Source organism: Ciconia boyciana, chromosome 6 (assembly GCF_034638445.1).
Source record: "Ciconia boyciana chromosome 6, ASM3463844v1, whole genome shotgun sequence".
In the NCBI taxonomy this organism is placed as follows: Eukaryota; Metazoa; Chordata; class Aves; order Ciconiiformes; family Ciconiidae; genus Ciconia; species Ciconia boyciana.
Window position 1 is genome coordinate 63,439,931 of NC_132939.1, and position 22,070 is coordinate 63,462,000.

Sequence of the window (22,070 nt, forward strand, 5' to 3'; positions counted from 1 at the left end):
TCGCTACGTGCGCCCGCTCCTTCCCCGCCCCCGCCCCGGCCGTGGCGGCACGGCGCCCGCGAGCGGCGGCCCTCAGGGGCGCGGGGGGTGAGGAGGGAGCGGGGCCGCGCCCCGCGCTCGCCTCCCAGTGTTTGTAATTCCTGAAAGTTCAGTCCAAGGCTGCGTGTCATCTCCCAGCCAGCCGCCCGCTGGTGGGGCATTTACCCTTATTTGGTCGCAAGGCAGCAGAAATTCAACCCCACCCCCCACCCCCCTCCTTCCAGCCTCCCCCCGCTCTTGTCAGGGCGAAACGGCCGCCGCTCTGCCCCTTCCCGCCGCCGCGACCCCCGGCTGGGGCTGAGGTGCCGCCAGCCTGAGGAGAATTCTCCTCAGCGCGAGAGGTTTCGCGCCCTCCCTCTATGGCAGAGGGAAAGTCCCGCGGTGAGCGAAGGTTGAGGCAGTTTTTAGCCTTATTTTGTCTGAACTTGGCAGGCTGACAGCCCTCCTTGCGCACATCCCCTCTCAGAGACGGCGAGGGCGGTTTCTGCCCTCGCCCGGCCGCCCTGAGCAGCCGCCCTGAACCGCAGGAGCCTGTTGCCGCTGCTGCTGTTGCAACGGAGGTGGTAGGTAGCCTGCCCCGGTATCAGAAGGCAGGGCATGGTATTTGCCTTTCCCCTCTGCAAGAAGTAGTTAGGGGTTTGGGCAGCCCTGTTGCTGCATGTTTCTGCGTGGTGACCATTCTTGAAACGCCTCCAAATTTTTGTCTGTTGTGCTAATGTAAAATGTTGTCACGCCTACATTTAGCAAAAGCTATGAAGCTATTTACTCGGAGCTAGGAAAGTGCTTTGATGAAAATATATTAAACATGAAAATCTGCTGTGGTTCCTCCTTACTTTGAGACAAACACTTCAAAATATTCCAGCTCTAGTAAGGAGAGACAAATACCATGCTGAGATCTTTTTTCCTCGGAGGCTTAGTGAGTAGCTCCTTTTCGGTAGCTACTTTAAAAGTGTGGCTAAAAGTCTGCTACCCATAGACTTTACATGTTACGTGAGAGAAGGATTAAATATGCTCTATGCTTAAATCATATTTCATTAATTTTGTCCCCAGCCTTCAGCATTATGCCATAGCAGCCCTCATAGAAAATGTTACAGCTTTTCCCAGAATGATTTGTGTTCATGCAGTTATTACAGATACTCACTCCCGTTCAAAAACATCCTTGTTTCAATGAGTGTATTTTTCAAAGCCTTTTTACAAGACATGAGGATTCCACTTCTTTTGTGCAGTATGCGTGTATGTAGTTTTGAGATGGAAGAGCTTCAATTTCTGACGGTAAATATTGTACATGCTTAAATAACTACTATTCTTCCACAGATCCTGGTCTATTTTTCACACAGGTTCTGACCTTGGAGAAATCTGAGAGAAGTCAGTGGAAAATGGAAACCGTCAGCTCTCCCTACCTCCAACAGGAGCTGCTCTGTATATACCGTATGCGTATTTCTTTCATGGGAAGGGTGTCAGTTTCTCTTGTAGTTAGACCAGTGACTGATTCATCACTGAACTATCTCTTCCTGTAATTCACTGCTACTTCATTCAGTTGATTCTATCATATGGAGCAGGGAGAAATGCCACAGCAATACAAAGAGAGTTGGTTGATAAATTCCATTTCAGCTGAAAAGTTGATGTTATTTATTATTTGTATCCTTGTGAGGATTGTCCCTTAGGAGCACTAGTAAGGCACAAGAACCGTGTTTTGATAGCTGCAGTACAAACTCAGACCCTGTTATTTCAGACTAAAAAGAGGATTCCTGCCTCAAAAACATATGTACAGAAACAAGAGATGGAGAGAACAAATGGACTAAGGCAATAACACAACAATATTGATTAGCACAATAAGCAGTCTTTGCAGCAAAATTAATTTGATATCTCATTTAAGTGTAGCTGTAATCAAAAAGGTTTTATCAGGTTTAGAAGTGACATTTCATTAATTTGGCCCAAAGCTTTTAGCTATACGTTTTATCAGTCCAGGCACAAAATACGTACAACAGCTCCAGACAGAACTTGTTTGGGGTTTCCTTGGCCCAGTAACTAGTAGGGCCCTGATATGGTTGTGCTGATATCCAGATGTGCTGATAACCTGCTAAAGAGGTGTTTGCATTGACTGGATTACAGCTTACCCTGATAGTACTCCCTCAGTCCTATTTATTTCATCATTTGAATTGTTGTTTTGCTATAGTAAATTTGGGAAAAAGCTCTCAGAGGAATGTATGAGCATACCATTTTAATGCTAATGGTGTAAATGACACACTCGTGGCCATTCTCAGGAAAAATCAAAAGGTCTGTAGGCTCAGGCTACCAAATATTTTGTTTAGCCTGTTGCAGAAGTATTTCTTTTCCAGTTGAGCACGCAGGTGCTGTTTTCTTCTTGTACAGCGCTATGTATAAGTCTGAGCTGCTTTTTAAGCTTTTTTTCCTAATGAGAAGTTCACGTGATGCTCTTGCCATCATCTCTCATCTCTTGCTGATGTCCTTAGAGAAAGTCCAGTCTAACTACAGGGAGCAACCTCTAAAACCTCATTAGACTTATTCTCTCTTCTCAGCAGAGCTAGTACAAGCCTGCTTTTTGTCAGCAGTTCTCTAAGACTTGCAGCACAATTTGTGAACCAACTCATCTATGCAGTCATCCTCTCATATGGGAAGAGCCACATAATTTTCTTTTATGTTGTTTCATATGCAGTCGTTACAGGTGAGCCAAACCGACTGGTTCAGAAATTAAAGAGTGAGCTTTATGGTGAGGACTTCAGCACGAGTTTGATTTTCCCTTTAACAAAACATTCGCTGTTATTCCCCCATCCTGAATCTGTAAGCCAGATTTTCATAGTCACTTCCAGAACAGCAAGTTGGTGCCTCTGGAAGTAGCAGACCTCTTTCTGATCCATTTATTTGTGTTTCGGATCGATAATGCACCCATGTCTCCTGTTTGGCAGCGTTATGTAATACGCTGTAGGCTATTCTCCATTACACCACCCAGCTAGAAATGAAGATGGTATTTAGATTTCTTCAGTGAAGCAAGAGCTCAGTATCTGCAGCAGAGCTGAGAACTCAACCCTTATCTTTATCTCGATAAAAGGAAGATTTTTTTTCCCACGTATTTCGAAAGGAGTGAACACAAGTGACAGTTCAATCAGACATCAGCCACTTGGATCATTAAAATGATAAAGTTGAAATGCAGTGGTCTGCTCATGTTTGACAATCAGAAGATCTTAGACCTTAAATTCTCGTATCCATTTCCCTCATATCCATTTCCCTAGTAAAACAATCCAAAAAATGGCATAAATCAGATTGTATTGGTGAGGATAAATGAATTATTTTATAATATAGCAATCAGTTCAGAAAAGTCTAAGCAACAGCTGTTCTAAGAACGAATAATACTTTGTCATAATATCTTTTCATCACTGAAATTCTTCATCTCGTTTATATTTGTGAATAGATGTCTAGTAACTAGAATTCAGACAAGAACTACCAGTGTATAAAATGACAACAGATTCTTCTGACAAGGTGCTGTTGTGTTAAAAATCGTAGTGTATGTGGGGGGAACTATGTACCTTTTTTGTGTTATTTTGTTTTTATGTATCATCTCCACTTTTTGCACACAGATGATCCTTGTTAATTTGAAAGGCAGCCACGATACATGATGTTTCTTAAATAAGTGTTCCTTTGTTTTTGTGAATAACAAAGTTCTGCAAATCAGTATAACGTGTTTTCGGCACATTTCGCAAATGCGTGATCAGTAATATGGAAATACGCAGAACAGCAGAATATAGGGCACAGTAATTTGGTATTGCCAAACCAGAAGTTCAAAAATCATGAGTCAGATCTCCTAAAATTATAAACCTAGTTTAAAATTATGAGCTTAAAAGCACACGTGGCTTTATTAACCTTCTGGCTTTTTAATCTTTAGCATATGTTCAGATTACACTTTTGGGATTTTCCAGGTAATTTGCAGAGCTAATTTTTTAAAAATAAATTAAATAGCTGATTACACCATCTCACAACTAAAAATGGGCTGCCTCAGATTGATTAGACTCAATAAAATCATGGAAGTTGTCAACACTGATTAAACTAATGCTTGATGTTTCAAGGAATAATTATTTTATAATTAAGTGGTTTTGAAGCACATTTATTTACATAGACTTCTGATAGTTTGCTGAGGCATGATTAAAAGCTGAGGTTAGTATCACTAGTGCTAACTAGATAAACTGGTGTGCTGTGCATTTTAGGCAGTCAGTTCTTCACCTTCCTATAACTGCAGCCTCCTTTTCTTGCAGCCAGTGCCAGCTCTACTGACAGTAATAAATAAGGGACTTTAAAGCAGATAGTTTGCAAGTGATCATAGAGTCAGATCAGAAAAGGACCTCAATAAGTCATTTACTCTCATTTTGTGCCTAACCAAAATCTCCTTTCTTGCAATTTAAGGCAATTATTTATTTTCCTATCAATTGTAGATATGAGAAAACGTTATTCTATTTTTCTTTGCAACCAGCTTTTATATATGTGAAAATCATCGTGTTTCCCTTCTACCATCTCTTCTGTAAGATGACCTCAAATCATTCAATCTGTGCTCAAAGGCAAAGTTTTTCTCAGCTTCTAGACATTCTCGTTGCTTTCTCCTGAATTCTCTGCATGCAACTTGTATCTTATTTTTCAAGTGCCATGCTCAAAACTGGAGATGTTACTAGCTCACACCTTAGCAGTTCTGAAGGAGCAGATTATACTCCAGTTTAGACATTTCAGTTTTTACCTTTATTTGCAACAGCATGATGTTGCAGACTCATTTTCAGAATTGGATGCAAAATAACACATTGATCTTTTAAATGGAAATTAAGCAGGTGTTCCTTTACTTGCACAGCTAATGATTCCAGCTTGCACTTGTTCCTATTAAATAGCATCTTATGTTTTCAGATCATGTCTGCACCTTGCCAGGATTATTTTGAATTCTAATCTTATCTTCTAGTATACTTGAAGTGGAACTCTGCTTGGTCTTGTTTGAAGATATTAAAAGGATACCCTGTATGGTCTGGGGGGGAATAAATGAAAACAGATAATTTTGTCTAGAACTGCTGTGAATGGGGTTAAACATTATAAACATTAAACATTAATACTGTAATTATTGGCAGTAACTGTAAAGCTGGAAAATGATGACAAGTCTTAAACAAGGGAAATGGTGTACTGTAAACACAGGCAAAGACCAATACTTCATACTTGGAGATCAATATAATTGATTAATCTCTAAGATTCACTTGAATGCTTAGCATGAAGAATTTTTATAACTGAACTGTACCAGTACTATAAATTTCTCTTATTTTCTCATTCCTATGATTATTTGATTTTTACTTATCTCAGTTTTTCCTCGTCATTCTTAGCAGGTGAATGGGAAAAACGCAGGAGCAGATGAATCAGGTGGTAACTGGAACTTCACCTTGTTGCCAGGACTGTTATTAACTCAGGTATAAAATGGAATTAAATGAGAATAATAAGCAGATTTGTAAGAATATTTTATTAAAGATACTGTATCAAAGCACAGAATAAGCTTTAAAGATGATTAAAACTAACCTGGAATGTCTTCACATAGACTCTTCTCTACATAGACTACAAATAATTGCTAACTTACAGAACAGTCACAGCCTGTCCTAGATGTCCTACGCTTAGTATACTGCTGAAGGCCTATCTTTAGGTGATGCTATAAATATATTTCCCTTCTCTCCTCTGCTTCGTGGTGGTCCTACTGTGAAGGTCCTTCCTGTTCTCTATGGAGAGGACATCCCCTTTTCTAGTAGATTTCCCAGCTATATTGTGCCTTCTCCCTGCCGAGTCCCCCATGGTATCTGGCTTTGCCCAGATATTCACCGTCTTCCCCTTTGCTCCAGCACAGCCACTGGGACAGAAGGGTCGGCATTCTGTTATTGCACTGAAGGCTTTTAAAATACCTATATTAATGTTTAAGGTGTTATGTGTTAATAGAGCCGATACCTTCAACATCTATATGCTGAAGTGTTTGGGGCTATGTAATTAGATGAAGCAACCACATTCTGAACATCTTTTCTTGCATTCGTATAGCAACTTTATCAACTCAAAAAGAGTAAAGCAAGCACAGACACATGCCCTATACAAGCTGCAATACAGACAATATTTTACACACTTCATAACAACAGTAATGAAAATGATGCCAATTATAAATAAAATTATAGACAGACTCTTCTTGAGATAACAGTTATACTGAACAATGAAACATCCTTTTATAGTCATGAGTAGAATTAGTAAGATGCGCAACTACAGCAGAATATAGATGAGCATGTTTAGTCTGCTTACATGTCTCAATCTGATCCACTGTTGTCTGGGGGAAGCAAAAGAAATTAATATTTTTTAATCCATCTGGCCCTAATTTGAAACATTTACTGTCTTGGTTTTTTGGTTAGGTTTTTTTTCCCCATTAATTTAGCTGGAAACATTAGGATTCCTAAAATGCTCAAATCTAAACGTGAATGCCTGATTCTCCTCTTCAAGCCAGCTTTTGCAAGGCTTAGATCCAGAACAAGGTGCACCCTGTGCCCTGTGAAGATTATTTCACATTTACTCATCTCCTTGTTGGTAAAAATTTTTTTCACCATTCTTGTAACAAGACCAGAGCACCATTTCTTACTCTCCACATACAAGCACTGTGCTCCATGGAAGGTCCTCTTCAGCTTGCAAATGATGATCATGGCAGCAGGGGGAATCAGGTCAGCTGGATCTTTCTCACCATCCTGTCTTTCCTCAAGGACCCTCTGTCCTCAGTGTTTAAGATTTTTTTTTCACCTTGTACTCCAGATTAAATTTTTTTTTCCTCTTTTTTAAACACTTGATAGTTTAGCATTGTAAGTGTCTGAAAATACATAAGTTTTAGTTCACGAGTATACACTTCTAATGTTTGAACTAAAAAATCTAAACAGTTTTTGAGAGAAACTTTAAGAAGCCTCATTTCAGAAAAAGAGCACTCCAGCACGTGAATAGCAAATTCTGCAAACTCATTTCAGTGCAGCCCGTAACACCTGGCATCTGCCTCTTTTGGCTGTCTGCTCCATGAAAGGAGACTTCAAATTTGTTTTTAACAGATGTAAATAATAGTCACAAGGAAGTAAGTTTTATAATACAGAGAAGAGTCCAAAACAACTTTCACTGCATGTTCTAATTTGACTGCTTTGGTGCCTTTTGCGACTGCTGCGGTATGTCAAAAAAGCAAAGGTGGTGCCAATTCAGATCTGGCACACGCTGTTCTGAGTTTTTATGAAATCTTTTGCCGACCAGTTCTTCCTCATGTCTTCTTCAAACCTGGTTCTCTCAGTTGTTCAGAAGCTTAGAAGTCCCTATTTCACTACTGCCATGCAGAAAAGAAATGCAAGAAAAATATTAAAAGTCAGAAGCCCACACTCCAGTACTGTATTTGCTAGCATGATGTGGTCCCTCCCACCTCACTATGGTGTGGTTTTGCTCTAAATACCCATCCTTCAGTTATATTCAGAGCACCCACCACAGTCAGGAACTCTGTTTAAAAGCCTTACGGTTCATTTCCTTCAACCCCTACCCCACCAAAACACAACCTTAAACAATGTTTTAAGCTCGTTTCAGAAGCCTTTGTTTGTTTCTTTCTCTTTTGCCTTGCATTTTTAAAACAGCTAAAGATTTGCTGAAGAAAATCTTCACTTCCCAAGCCTCCCAGAAGCTATTTTTGATACTGTATGTGTTACTTTCCAGCAGTGGTTTATGGCTTGGCTTAGTGGATGCTCAAAAAATTGCACGAGTATTATTTCCCCTCAGCCTGGACTTCTCATAGCTTGGAACACCCCCACCCTGGAATACTTCTTACTGCTTCATATTTGCCTCTGGTTTGTTGTTTGTTTGTTTTTTCCCTTGCCTAACTCAGAGGTAACCATTATATATTTACTTAACTCCCCTCCCCAAATCCTTATTTTAGGTTAAATGCAGATAAATTATATCAGTATTTACAATTATTTAAGTCTCTTTCGACCAAACTAATTTAGGACCAATATGAGCAGCTTTGCATCCGATACAGTCGAGGAATTCGAAACGTGGATGTAACTTTTAAGACAATCCTCAGGGGTTTTTTTTCCTGGTACACTGACTTCTTTCTCTGGATATGTAAATCACATTGTACAAAGTATACGATTGTCCCGCTTCTGGCTAACGTACACTTGATGTTTCTATGCACGCTATGGCACCCCTGGACCAAGGGGTTGTGTCTACACTGCAGAGCAGGAAAGGCTTCAAGGCTGCATGTGAAGCCAGGTTTATCAGCTGTCTGCATTACTTACCTGCTAGAGCATCCTCAAGGCCAGCTCAGGGCTGAATTTCCTGGCACACCTTGGAAAGGAAAGCCTTGAGAGTGGTGCTCCACACTTCAGTGCGCATTATAGGATGCCCCATGTGACACATGGCCAGACCCTCACAGCATATGCCAGGCCCAGAATTGTCTGTATATTGTATCTGCCCTCTGTGCCATGTCACATACTTGATGGTAGGCAAAAAAGCAATCTGGGACAAATGGCTTTTGTTTCATGCCAGAAGGGCGATGTGAACAAGGGGAAGCAGGTCTTGGGCAAACTGCTAGCTTCAAAGTACTGCTGCTTCTGGCAGCAAGTCCATGTGTCTATCTATCTATCTAATACGTTCTTCGAATCTTGGAGGGCAATTCACTGGGCTGATGCTGTTATCTCAAAGTAGCTCTTATTTGACTAGCTCAAAGGTCAGGAAATGCCTTTTTTTGTTTGTAAACTAACAAAGGAGAAAAAAAGGTATTCTAACTACAGTATGCATGTGAACATTATTTTTCCGCAGGCAACATCAGTGTTTAACATCATTGCTGTTTATTAAGATGCCGGCCTGCATTTTACAGTCAAAGATCTCTGTTATTTGCAGATTATACACGGCTCACGCGGCATGACTGAGCTTCTTTACACCACCACCCTCAAATACACCGACTCTGCTGTGTGGGACCACCTCTGAGTGTGGGAAGGTGGGTTGCCTGTGAATATTAAATTACATTTTTCCGAAGAGACTGCAAAAATACTGTTAATCAGTGCCAACTGTGGTGGTGTGGTGTACATACAGAACTGCGAACACGAGAGAACTGCTGGCATTGGTAATAGCTTTTAGCCCACAGTAAGCTAGAGTAGAGGTAAAATGTTGTGCCCTCCTCCCAGACCCTAAAATCCTCTAGCTACCCTAAAAACAGAAGTTGTTTTAGGAACGCACAGCTGCAAGAGGATCTGCTTCACTCTTCACACAGTAAACTGCTCAACGGTAGAAACGTTTGAGCTTTTAAAATAGAAATAGGCATGTTTCCAGTTAGCCACCAGATGGAGCTCATACCTCCCCAGCACCCAAATCCATGAACATCTGCAAAGTTAAAGCACTTCAGAGATGTTACAAAGGATGCCGTTTCTTCCACTTCATAAAAGTCAGAGGAAGTCTGTGATTAGCTGGATGTTTACAAATAAAAGGAGGATCTGGAGATAGATCAAAGATAACTCTCCAGATCTGGCATGATACCAGGTTCCTGTACTAATAGCATCTGCATGGGTTTGACTGTTACATTAAGTGGTTGAACTTGGCGTATCTCATCACGTATTAATAAAGCTTTTTTAATGCTTAGCACATTTATTAGAAGTCTGAAGATTCAGCCAGCTAAGGACCTGAAAAAACCAAAAAACCAACACCCCCCAGCTAACAAGATCTTCCAGGCTCCATTTAAAAGAGAAGCACCCGCTGGGTTCTTCCTCACCCTGCTTTCTGCAATGTAAAGGGAATCAAGAAGCAACGATAAGCACTGTTCCAAAATCCGAAGGATGTAGTACTTCAAGTACTACTTGAGCCAGTAGTGCTCAAAGCCTGTTCTCTAATGATCTAAGTACCTTGGATGGTCCAATTGTACCATATATGATTTTTTACTGAGAAGTCTATAGTTCATCCAGGATCTCAGTGACTTTGGCACAGCCCTGATGACTGGGGAGAAAAGCAGATCTGCGATAAAAGACTGTGGTGTGTAAAATACACTGAGTTAATGTATATGTGTTTTAAGGGACATCTTTGTTTTGACTCTGTGTAACAAACCAACATAGCTTGTGAGGTCTGGAAGGCCACAGACTATTCCTACTTTCATAGTAGTGCTCTGTTTGAAGCTAGTATTTCTATTTGGGGTCTAAGCCACACTGAACTTGATCAAATAAACATTCTCCAAAGGAAACTGCCTTTGAACTATTTAACTCTTTGCACAGCAAACTAAAGCTGAAAGAATGGTAACAATTACTGTAAGATTTCTTGTGTCTTAATTGACTTATTTTTCAGTTTTTAAGTTACTGTTCATCAGGACCTCTGATTTTTCTGGCAGAACTGACCACGTTAGCAACAGCCAGTAAAATCTAAGTGAAACATAACCCGGTCTGAAAGCAGACTAGGTGGGGCTAATCCTCGTACTTCCAGGCATGCAGACGCTGCCAATGTCATGTTTACAGCATATGTAAGTGTACAAAAATTATATTTAATCTACCTGATAGCAATGCAGCTCAGAGATCCGAGCTCTCTCCTGGGCTGTGGGATGTACTAAGACAATTTCTTGATCAGTTCCAAGGGATCCTACCCTGTATTTCTTCCCTCTAAAATACTACTGTACCTATCCTTTTCCTGAAGGAGGGATATTCTAGATTTCATCTCTTAAAATGTTTCCATTTTGTATAAATAATTAAATAACCAGTGGCTAGGAACCAGAACCTCAGTAGTTTGGTAGCTGGGACTCTCTACCAGTAGGAACCCCACAGGCACGGAGGAAACAGAGGCACCATCTTTAGCATCCTGAATAAATGCTCTAACGACGACTTGTGTAAAAGGAAGGAGCGTAACCGATACCAGAAGTCTGGTGTATCTATTGCCAAAACCAGAAGTAATCTATGGTATTCAGCAAACTCTATTTTTAGCCAGCATATCTGCATTTCCACAAACTTTCATGGTCTTGGGGCTTTTGCCATGGAGAGAAGGACATTATATTATTTCTCCCATTAATTTTCTGGGGAGTCAGAAGTAGAAGTCCCTCTGGTGACCATCCCCAATGTAGTGGGATGGTTACCTAAAAAAGGAGAGAATGGGTATTACTGAGTTGTGTAGGTTCAATTGAACGTGAGAACTATTTTAAAAGGCAAGTTCTTAGCCCTAGTCATTGCTTTAAAACAGGAAGAAAGCACATCTTCCCATTTCAAAACCCAGAAGGCAAATAGAAGAGCCAAAAGGATGAATTTTTAAAATAGCAACCTTGTCATCAGGGGAGATGGGGGAGAAGAGATGGGGAAAGACTGATTTTTGCATCTTTCATGTTGGCAACGCTGATGCTTGCAGAGACCTTGGCAACTGCCGACACTGGTGGCACTTTGCCTGACAGACAGGTTGAGAAACCAAGGATTTGCAGACAGTCCTGATTTCCAGTGGATTTCCCACAATCCACACAGCTTCCAGGATTTTAAGGATCCAGGCCTTTAAGGAATGCTCTCTCCTCATTCCCTGTCAGGAGTCTTGGGATGTCTACAGAACCACAGGACATACTTATCTGAGATCATCTCTTATTTGCAACCACAAAAAAAGTACACCCCAAAATCTCATTGATGCAAATCACAGTTGAGTTTGAGTAAAAACAATAGCAGCATCAGGACTTCGTCAGAGAGGGAAGTTCTTGAACAGCTCTGAAAGGGCTAATTTTTTTTTTCTCCCATAGGAAATGCTAGATGCAGCATTGTTTTTGTGGTTGTAGCTGCAGGAAAATTTACTATAGTTTTAGAATGCCAGAAGGCACAGGAAAGGATTAAACCTTTTTGTTTTCTTGCAAGAGAATCAAAGACACTGACCACTTCTGAAATTCTAGGTTCTCGGGGTGAGGTGTGCCACACTAGCGACGCAAATCAAACAGACAGTCAAAATCTGGCCTTGGAGTATCTGCTGATTTCTCATCTCATCATTTTGTTATGTTCCCTTGAATACATTAATATGAAACTTTAAAAACATATTTTCAACTACTTTTATATAGGGAATGTGCACAAATTACTGAAACCAGTTTCTCGAAAAGCACACTATTGTTTTCCTATGCCTTAAATAATAAAAAAAAACCCCTACAAGACATTTGAGGGCAAAAATGACCCAAAGAAAGATCTGATAGCATTTCTCTTGTAAAGTTGGCACTGGTCATTCAAGTACACAAAAAGGAACATGGGCTGTTTGTTTCAGGGCTGAATATTTATAGTCATGATAAAATGACTCCTGAGTCATGAGCTCTGTTGCCCTGTAACAAATTAAGATTTGTCTTTCTGCGTGAAAAAATAAAATAAAATCACAATTAATGCCAGAATTGTAGAAGAGGCTGTAAAAATGGCAGAAGACACTTAATTTATAAAACGTGTCCATTTTTTTGGCATCCTCCCCCTTCAAAATCTCAGCCTATTAACACATCCCGAGAATACATTGCACAGCAATATTTTAGGAGTTTTTTGGAAGTTGGAAGAAAACACAGAAAACTGGTGTATAGCCGAGAACTACAGAAATGTCAGCTTTTAAAAACATGTTCCTAATTTTTAGCCTTCGGCAGACTTTATAAAGTCAAATTAGTCATGCTTCATCGTGTAGGTCTTTAAGTCTGTGACAAGCATCAAACCGAGAATCAGGGAAGTCAGAATATTTGATTTTTAACCCTTTCAGATTAGGAAGCACTTAAAAGTCAGAAGCAGGCACACGGGGAGAGTAACAGATACTGCCAGCATCTCCTTAACTTATGCAAGGAATCATCCCCAGCTTTCAATGTTAGACCAAAAATGAGATGACCGTCTCTCCTTATTGCGACACCCAGAAAAGTGCACCTTGTGAGCAGCGAGGGGCACAGGGCAGCAGGAGAGCGGGGGGCCAGCTGCTGAGCGTGTGGGCAGCACAGCTGCATCTGGGCCCACAGCTGGAGGGCACAAAGAACAGAGGAAAGTGGGAGCCATTCCCGGTGTTTGGCCGGACAAGGGGCCCAGCTCCTTCCTGGCCTCAGGCCAGGCCAACCACACGAACCCAGTGGCGTGGAGCGCTACATAGTCTGTTTCAAGAAAGACTAAGAAAGTTCCAGAGCATATTTGAGGGGTGAGCTGAACGCAGGAAGGTTTCCAGTTCTCATAAAGAGGGCAGATAGTATAGATGTGTCTCATTTGTGTTAAGAGGCTGGGCTGCCTTTTTTTCCTTATCAGGAAATAGGAGATGAATGTCAGAGTTCAGCTTCCATGAGGATGCTTGGGGGAGACAGAGACGGAGTTAAGCTCGGGACATGCTTTGAGTTCTGGCACAGCTCGTTTAAGCAAACGAGCCCCCTCCCAGCCGCTCCTTTCTCCCCTCGTGCCACCCCTTCTATTGTACTAGCACAAGATCTGACACAGAGCCGGAGAGGGAAGCACAGCAGGGAACTGGCCCAGCCAAAAAATAGCCCCACAGGGAATAAAAAAAAGCCCGTTGTTTGATTCAGTTCATTGTGAAGCTACATAAATACGTGCTTTTTGACAATGGAGAGGGTGGCACACACGGGATATGAGAACTGAGACTAGGTGGGGAGGAGGAAGGGGCTGCCAGGGCTCAAGGTGGCACTGCCTTCAGGAGCAAACTTACGTCCTCACCAATATCTGAGATACTCCTGATGGTTTAGCACTAGTGTGTTCAAATACAATAGCGTAGTCAAAGTATTCACTTTTATAACAATGTGTTTTTAATATATTCTCCGGAGCAGTACATTTTCTGTCTTCAGCTTTGAATAAAAAAATATGCTAAAATGTATTTTCTCCATTAACTGAAAATATTAAATAGAGAAGTCCCCTAATAAAAGCATAAATTCTTAGAATTCTGTGATATTCTAATCTATTCAAATCAAGATTTCTCCACAGACCTGTTGGCTACAAATATCGTTATACAAAAATGTAAATACCCTTTGAATTAACAAGTTGCCAATAAGCATTTACAAGTATATATATATATATATTTATCATTTGAAACGTCTTCTCTGACAGTGAAAAGGAGCTCGACAGCTTTTGTGTTATTTTAAAGCTCATTCCAGGTCTTCATAAATTCCCTCTTTTTAACTTTCAGTAAATCCTGAAAGCTAAGAGCTAGGCTGGCTACTTATAAATTATTTTCAGGGTCGCAGCCCACACCACTGCAAAAATGAGGAAAACAACAGAACAGAGAGAGGTCCTCCAAAAATAAGAATAGCAAATCACTCACAAATGTAAGTCAGAGCATCCAGCAAGTCTTTTTCTTTCTGGCTACGCCTTGTGCAATGTGATACGCTTACACCTCCACTCTCAAAGATCCTTAAGTGCTTTTACACTCTAACAGTCCACGTAGCACAGTAAGCAGATGCAAAGGAGCTATGCTATGATGACTGAGAAGTACAAATTTGTTAGAAGAAACAGAACTCTAAATGAAGTATTTTTGCTTCCCTTCACTGTCTTTCAAGTAACAGCAAGAGTTCTAGGATATCGTAACTGCAATTGTTCTTTTTTCAGGTCTGCTTTTGCTCTGTCTCCACAGTAAGGAATTTTTATCGTGGCAGGAGCACTGAAACACCATCATTTCACTCTCCTGCGGATGTTGTCCCATTCTGGGAAGAACACCCCCATCCCCAGGAGTGACCAGCCCCAGGCTGCCTCAGCACCCACCCCTTCTGCCCGTTCACAGCAGCCAAATTCCTCCTGTCACTCCAGGCCTTTTCTTCAATAGTCCCATGCTGTTCCCCTGCACGCTTTTACACATCACCATAAGCACTCTCCCGATCTACTTGCAAGCCAGGCTGTCTTGCTTATGCCTTCGTACTTTGATTTGTTCTCCTATACTCTCCTTGATAGTTTTTCAGGCTACTTCGGTCATTCTAGTTTTCTCTGCCTACATACAAGTAGATCTACTCTTAAGCTCCCCTGCAGTGCAATTCATGCTCTTTTTGAGCCTTAGTCTAGACATTCATACATGTGAACTCCAAGGCACTGGGTTTTGTTTCACAAGAACAGGAAAAAACATTAATTCAAGTTTAACAAACTTTCCTTTGAAAGGCTATTACAACACTGCTTATAATTGAAAAACAAAGGTATTCCAGGGTGTTTATAAAGGTAGATAGTACACATAAATATCATCATTCCCGGTTCTTCCCTTTAACTTCTGTAGCTGGCAGGCCTACTTACACTAGGAAGTAACTTCTTTTGTGAAACGTTTTTGGGTCAAGTTCAGACCAATACATTGTAAACAAGGGCTCCTGACCCTGAGCAGGAGTCTCCATAAATCACCCTTAGCCCTTCACTGTATTCAGGAATGATCTCTTAGTTTGCAGAGGTCACCTCCTCCTTTTCAACAAGGTCTTTAATCTAGGCTTTGCTGTGCCACTGCAGTCCTTCCAGCATAGGGGCTGGCTGTGCTTGGTACGCAGTCCGAACACCAAGTTTGTGCCGTAATGAGCTAATCACCCGGGCCGACAGCTCTCCCAGCCAAGCCGAGTCATTCTCACTCCAGTCTCACAGGCATCTACAGGACATTTTATGCACTCCTCCAGCCGCCCCCTCCATGCCACCTTTGGGATTTGCTTCCCACTGCATAGCTCTAATCCTGCCCCCCCCAGCTTCCGCCACTGCCTCCCACTCAGCCTTCCCGCTCCCCCAGCACCACAAGACGCTTCTGCCAACTCCCCCAGTGCCCTCCAGTTCTCCCTCACTTCCCTTGGCTGCTTTTCCCAGTCCAGCCATAGCTGATACCGGAAGGGATAAACCCGCATGTCAGAGCATTGCTGTGGGCAGTGTATTAATCCCCCCAACTTTTCCACGACAGCACTTGGCTAACTACTTCATCTCTAAGACGATCATTATAGTTAAATATTTTGTCTTTTGAAGAGTCTTATAATCACCTTAGCACTGATTCCAGTGCTAAAAAGTGTTAAAATACCCATCCCACTTATTCTTTGAACTTTTACACACTGAGCTTCAGCCTGAGTTGGGATGGGGAATGTGGAATAACTCCTAAGAAGGGGGAAGCTCTGAATTAACTGAAATGCTGGACTGCATTCATGTCCGTGGTCTTTCTGGCCCCAGTGTTATTCAGAACTTGGTTGGCTTCAGCATCGTACAAGAAAACAGGACTGAGCAGTTACAGCAAAACGCTAAAGGCCCGAACTGCGCCCGAAGCAGTCGGTGCCCAGGAAGCCAGCTGCTGGCTCAGGGCTGAGGTCTGGGAGCAGGGTCCTTCCCCATCGCTGCAGAAACACACATATCTGCCAACCAAGAGAAATTCTAATGCACATTTAAAACTGAATAAATGCAAGGCAACTCATACTAATTTAAATAGTTATAGTGGACATTCTGAACTGTATTAATTTCTCTAAATAGTCTAACATTAAAGCTCAATACCCCTCATAATCCCCAAGAAAAAGCAAAACTCAACTCCGACAGCGACAAGCACATGAAAGCCCTGGACAAGACCCTCAGCTCCTGGCTCCTATTCTCAACCCCACCTCTGGCACACAAGGTGACAGAATAGAATATTTCAGTTGGAAGGGACCTACAACGATCATCTAGTCCACCTGCCGTAATTGCCAATCTAAATTGCTTTCCTCCCTCCATGGCTCAGTGGGAAATAGCAGTACTACGCTCTTTGATTAAGTGAGATCTGCTGGGAGAAAGTACTGCTAGGTTTTATTTTTTAATAGTTTTCTCCACCATTACATATTGGGATCCTTTCCTCCCCCCCCCCCCCCTAAAAATCACACACTTAACAAACATTTAGACAGCTGGTGCCTAAGAGTCAAAGCCAGTCCTTCTCTCAAAGGCCAAACTGCCTCACTGAATTGATGTCAGTTGGTACTTAGCAGGATTTTTAAATTCAATTAAATTAAGAGACAAGCTATGCAGATTAGGGCTATACTAGAATCAGAAAGGAATCTTAAAAGGCATAAAATGTCTTTACATTTATTAAGCAAACTCTGCAGTCTTTTCTTGTTATATTCTTGTTGAAAAACAGAACATTCAGAAAGTATCATGAAAACAAGGAACAAAAAAACTAAGGTTCACATGAGCCACACTCCCCCTTCCCCTCCCCGCCCCAGCAATGGGACTATCTTCACACCCATCCCACTTTTAACTTTCCAACACAAGCAGCAAGGCACCATTTACAGCTAGGCCGAGAAATGCAGTCTTCAATGCACATCGCCATTCCGCATTCCTAGCAATCCACCACGGCCACTCTTCCCTTGTATATTAGAATAAGCAGGTTATATATACCCACGCAGGTACAGACAGAAAACGAAAGGCCAACGTCAGTTGTACAGTTCTGCTAGGACTTCAAGTCTGGAAAATGACCACTCTGCTGGGAACTCCTCGGTTATCCCGACAGTCATCAACTCCCTTTCCCTTTGCGCACACCAGTCCAAGTCTGCAAGGTTTAACTGAGCCTACGTGCTCTCACCCCTGGGATGCACATTCCAACAAAGCCAAGAAGCAGAGGACCAGGACAGCCGGCTCTGCCCTTACAGCAGAGTCAGAGAGCAAAGGATTATTTCTTGGCATTGGGGTTTGTTTTTTTTTTTTCAATTTGAAAATTAATTTGGGGATTATGAACAATTATGCTCTTGCACATTAATCGCTGTGATCTAAAATTTTCACATGAAGAAACAACACATGGAAATATTAAAGCACTCATCTTACGGACATGGATCCGAGAACTGTTTAATAGCAGTCAGTGAAGGGGTAACATTGTGCTTTTAATCTACAGTTTAAAAATAATGATTTGTATATCTACTTAGTAAAACAATAAAATTAAGAACAGAAACTGGTATTAGGAAACAGTGAAAATGTAATAATTAAACACATGATGCTTTTCAAAGCTATATACTTAATGAGCCTAAATAGACACCTATGGTTAGGAGGGTCTTAAAAAAAAAATAATAAAAAAGAGACTTATTTTCAATTTTTTTTTTTCCTTTCAATTTTTGTCTACTATACTGTATGCCTTGCTTTGGTGTTCTCTCTGCTGCCAACTTAATGCTTTAACAGTATGTTTACGCTTATGTTCTTTTCAAATGCTTGGCATTATAGTGAGATCTCATATCTTTCCTCAAATTAAACTTTGCTCCACATACTCCACATGTATACAGATGAACATCCATGTGCTGCTCCAGTTGCTCATTATTTGGGAATATCTGAAAGCAGACCTGGCATATAGTCTCTCCAGCTGATAAGTGAGATATCATATGCCGTACATGGTCATGTTTTCGGAAGTTTCCTTGATCACAAATGGAACAGACATACCTGGCCATGCCTTTGTGCATATCATTGTGGAGCCGCAACTGGCGCTCTCTTAAGAACTGCTTCCCACATGTCTGACAAACAAACTGTTTTTCCTTGGTATGAACGGTATAGTGTTCCCGCAAGTGGCAACGCTGATAAAATCCTTTCCCACAAAGATTGCAGAAATGCTTACGTCTGTGATCCCTCTCGTTCTCTTCCATCATGGAGTTCTTGAACAGATCTGGCTCCAGGCAGTTTGACATATGTTCAACCACTAGGTTTTCAGTTTCAAAACGCTGACCGCAATTAGGGCATCGGAAGGGACAGGCAGAATGCTTGTATAACTGTTTTTTTTGAAGGCTGTTCATTTGGAAATGACTGTCCCTGAAGTCCTCTAGCATCTCTGCAAACATCATGTCCCTTATTTCTGACTGCTCCTCCGGGTTTTCTTCTAAGTCCATTTTCTCCTCAGAATTTCTGATACCGTTCATGGTCAGATCCTGGGGTTCTCCGCAGGTCTGCGCATGGTCCTGTAACTGCTTGCCTTTGACCAGTATTTGACCACACTTGCCACAAGCACATATATTTTCTATGTGTTTGGATAAATAATGAGAGGACAAATCTTCCTCGGTGATTGTTAGCCCACAAAGTTCACACGGAGCGTTCTCAGCATCTTCCTGCACTGAAGGAGCCTTCCTGTTAAGGTGCCGTGGACTTTTCAAACACTTTCTTTCATCCTCGTCCATGGATAAACGGGGTTTTAAAGTCTTCCGAGCATTTCTCTTCTCTCTGATCTCTTCCTCAACATAGTATCTGTAAAGCGGCTCTTCTTGTTCATCATCTAGGTCATCATTGTCGGAAGACTCATTGCAGTCTTTATCTGTCACCTTAATAATATTAAAATCCTTCAGCTCGTCTGCAGGATTGTCCTCTGGTTCCATCTTGATGATAATCCTCTTCCTCTCAGAGGCTCTACTTCCTTCTTCACCTGATGTCTCGGAGGCAACCGTGCTGCTTTTTCTGCTTGTGATGTTTGACACAGGAGACGAAGAATCGTCCGCAGCTTGGCTTGAGTCCCCCTTGTATTTTTCTGTTTGTGTGGAGATTATTTTAGAAGTAGAGTCCTTTTCATTAAAGTCTATTTTTTCAGCACTGTAGTACCTGGCACTTTGGTAAGAATGCCTGTTAGTGCACGTTAACACGTGCTCATCCAGTAGCTTTTCACAGCTAAAACTAAACCCGCAGCTGTCGCAGGTGAAGCTTCTTCCAAAACGGCGCGAGTGGGACACGCGCTCTTTTGTGTGAGAGAATTTGGATGTGGTGCTTTTTTTGCAGACGTCAAACAGTTGTTCGGGGAAGCTGCTTAGCTGCAAAGCTTCTTCATCAGGCTCTTTGTTATGGGATGTATTTACTGTTGAACTTGGCGGCTCCATGCCCCACCTGTTTGCTTCGCTGCCATTTCTAGCAAGCGTGTCTTCATACATTCTCACGCCAAATATCATTTTACTATTCTGGGTGCTAGAAGCAGAAGACGAACATTTTAAACTAGATGAGTCTGTATCCTGTATATCTTCTAGACATTCAGGTACATTATATAGCTGTAAATAGTTCATGGCCACTTTAAATTGCTCAAAATTGGCAGGGGCTGTCATAATTTTTCCTAAATACATGAACTGTAAAATAAGATCAAAGCATTCAGCGCTAATCTTCATGTTGCTTAGATTCAGCTGGGCTGTAGTGTGTTGATGGTTCATAAAAAACATCCTAAAATAGGAGCTGCACGCAGCAAGAACTGCTTTATGTGCTTGAAAATAAATATCATCGATAGCGATACAGCAGTCGCACAGAAAGCCCCACTCTCTTTGGTTGTTTAGCTGCTGAAGGACATAGTTGCTGTGGCTGGTTCTTGCCATCTTGTACTTCAATTACAGCCCTGCATGAAGAAGAAGACATCTGTTAAATCATGAGCACAAAAAGCAAAACGAACTTAAACGTAGGGAGGAACTGCCATCTTTTTCTTCTCTAGATTGCCCTATTCTCACACTGTTTGTGGTACAGCTTCCTGTCTGGAGACCTTTGCTGGTAACTACTATGAATATTGATGCCAGTGAAAACATCCATAATTCCATGTTCTCACCACTAGACTTACAAGACTAGTAAACTAATAAACATAACCACCACACATGTCAATCAGAGCAACGCTGCTAGAATATAAATTAGCAAATATATCTCAAAGTCCTACAGCCAAGATTTTCAGATAGGAATTCTGAATGCAGAACTTCAAAAACTTCACAGGGTAGACTTCTGTAAGATGGCCCCAGGACAACACCTATACAAGGTAAGCTGACTGTAAGAAACCACTCTTCAGTCTCAACTTGTCTTTTTCACCTGTTGATCCAACGGGCATATGATGCAACACATACTGGAAACCAGGCCAGGCTCAAACTGGTCCTTTCCTCCCCACTGAAGGAAACTAAGAAGACAGATCAGTGGAGCATCCACACAAGCTACATCCACACGCCTTTTCTCTTCAGGGCAGCTCAGGGACAGTCTCAACCTCATCTGCAAGGCATCCTGCAAACCAGGAACTGCAAACTCAAATGCATTCTCAGAAGCACAGGGCAGCCCGGCTGTGATGGCACGTCCCACGTACAAGCCCGCTGCAGATGGTGACCAGGCTAGCTGCGTGACAGCCGCACGGACTGCAGAGAGGCAGGAAGTGGTGCACGCCGTGCCTCCAACTGCTCTCAAAACCACTCGTTCAGAGCGCTGTAATATAACCAAAACATGTAGACGGGAGACTGGACAAAGAAAAACTCAGCAATGGAGAAATGTGAAGGACAGCAAGCCAGAGGTGGAGCCACAGTGAAAGGAAGCCTTGACAAAAACTAGAGGGAAAGGTCTGTGAGTGCTGAGGGTTGCTGTAAGTGAAAGGACTAATTTGTACTCAAGAGAAGAGAGGAAGAAAACATACTAGTTTATGTTAACAAAAACATCCAGAAGAAATGTATTGTACACAGGAGGTGTGCATTTGATTTACAGAAGATAAACTTAACCAAGTACAGCCAGATCCAACAGCTAGTCACTACTCGCTTTGGAAAACCTTTATTGATATACATAATCTGTACTAACTCCACAGGGAGGAGGATGAGAAACCAAAAGAAGGTATAAAGAACGCCCTAAATGAAATGAGAAACCTAAAGCACTAACAAGCATTCTTAATATTTTAAAAGTTTATTGCAAACAATGCAAATAACTCTAAGAGATTTGTACAAAGTACAGGCTAGCAAACAACATATATTAAATGGCATTTTATGACTCAATGAAATGCACGGATTGATTTGCAACCATTCTTTCAACTGTCCAAAATGTAAACAAAATACACACAAAAATGCTCCCTATTTCTTCTTATTCCCCTGAGAGCTTACATCTCCTAGAGGGTAGGAAATGGGCGGAGAAATTAAATGTCACTATTAGTGTTGAATTCGCAAGTCATAGGCATTGCCTGGCTTGTCAAGTAGCAAACGTAACATTAAGTCACCGTTCTTCTTCATTCCACGAAGGACTGCCATGGAAGAAACGTGTTCAAGCTCTGAAGATGAGAACATGCTCACAGCGCCCAGCAATATTCCCTACTGCCAATTCATATAGCACTACTTATGCTCACCACCAGCACAAGACCTTGTCTGGCAACAGGAACCTTGAGATTTGGGTTGA

General features: G+C 41.7%; 1 protein-coding gene and 1 long non-coding RNA gene across 13 annotated transcripts in view; one reads left to right on the plus strand and one right to left on the minus strand.

Annotated features, from left to right (window-relative positions):
• The window catches only part of ZBTB1 (zinc finger and BTB domain containing 1), a 63,252-nt gene that overhangs the window by 29,730 nt on the left and 11,452 nt on the right, over positions 1 to 22,070 (minus strand). For 6 of the 9 annotated variants that reach the window (XM_072864277.1, XM_072864275.1, XM_072864273.1 and 3 more), the window contains exon 2: positions 16,857 to 20,286. In XM_072864277.1, coding sequence (XP_072720378.1) covers positions 18,131 to 20,266 — 2,136 coding nt within the window. In that variant the 5' untranslated portion in view covers positions 20,267 to 20,286 and the 3' untranslated portion in view covers positions 16,857 to 18,130. Of the gene's footprint in view, positions 1 to 5,570; positions 7,394 to 16,856; positions 20,287 to 22,070 lie in introns of those variants that run through there. The other 3 variants (XM_072864279.1, XM_072864281.1, XM_072864272.1) reach the window with 3 other exon arrangements.
• LOC140652900 (uncharacterized) lies at positions 269 to 10,459 on the plus strand. Of its 4 annotated transcripts, none has more exons than XR_012042978.1 (5): positions 269 to 602; positions 1,164 to 1,311; positions 5,403 to 5,486; positions 8,953 to 9,049; positions 9,689 to 10,459. It is a non-coding gene; the product is annotated as an uncharacterized lncRNA (long non-coding RNA). The 4 variants fall into 4 exon arrangements; XR_012042979.1 differs by having other exon boundaries at positions 1,226 to 1,311; positions 9,689 to 10,457; XR_012042976.1 differs by lacking the exon at positions 1,164 to 1,311 and adding an exon at positions 1,354 to 1,467 and having other exon boundaries at positions 9,689 to 10,457.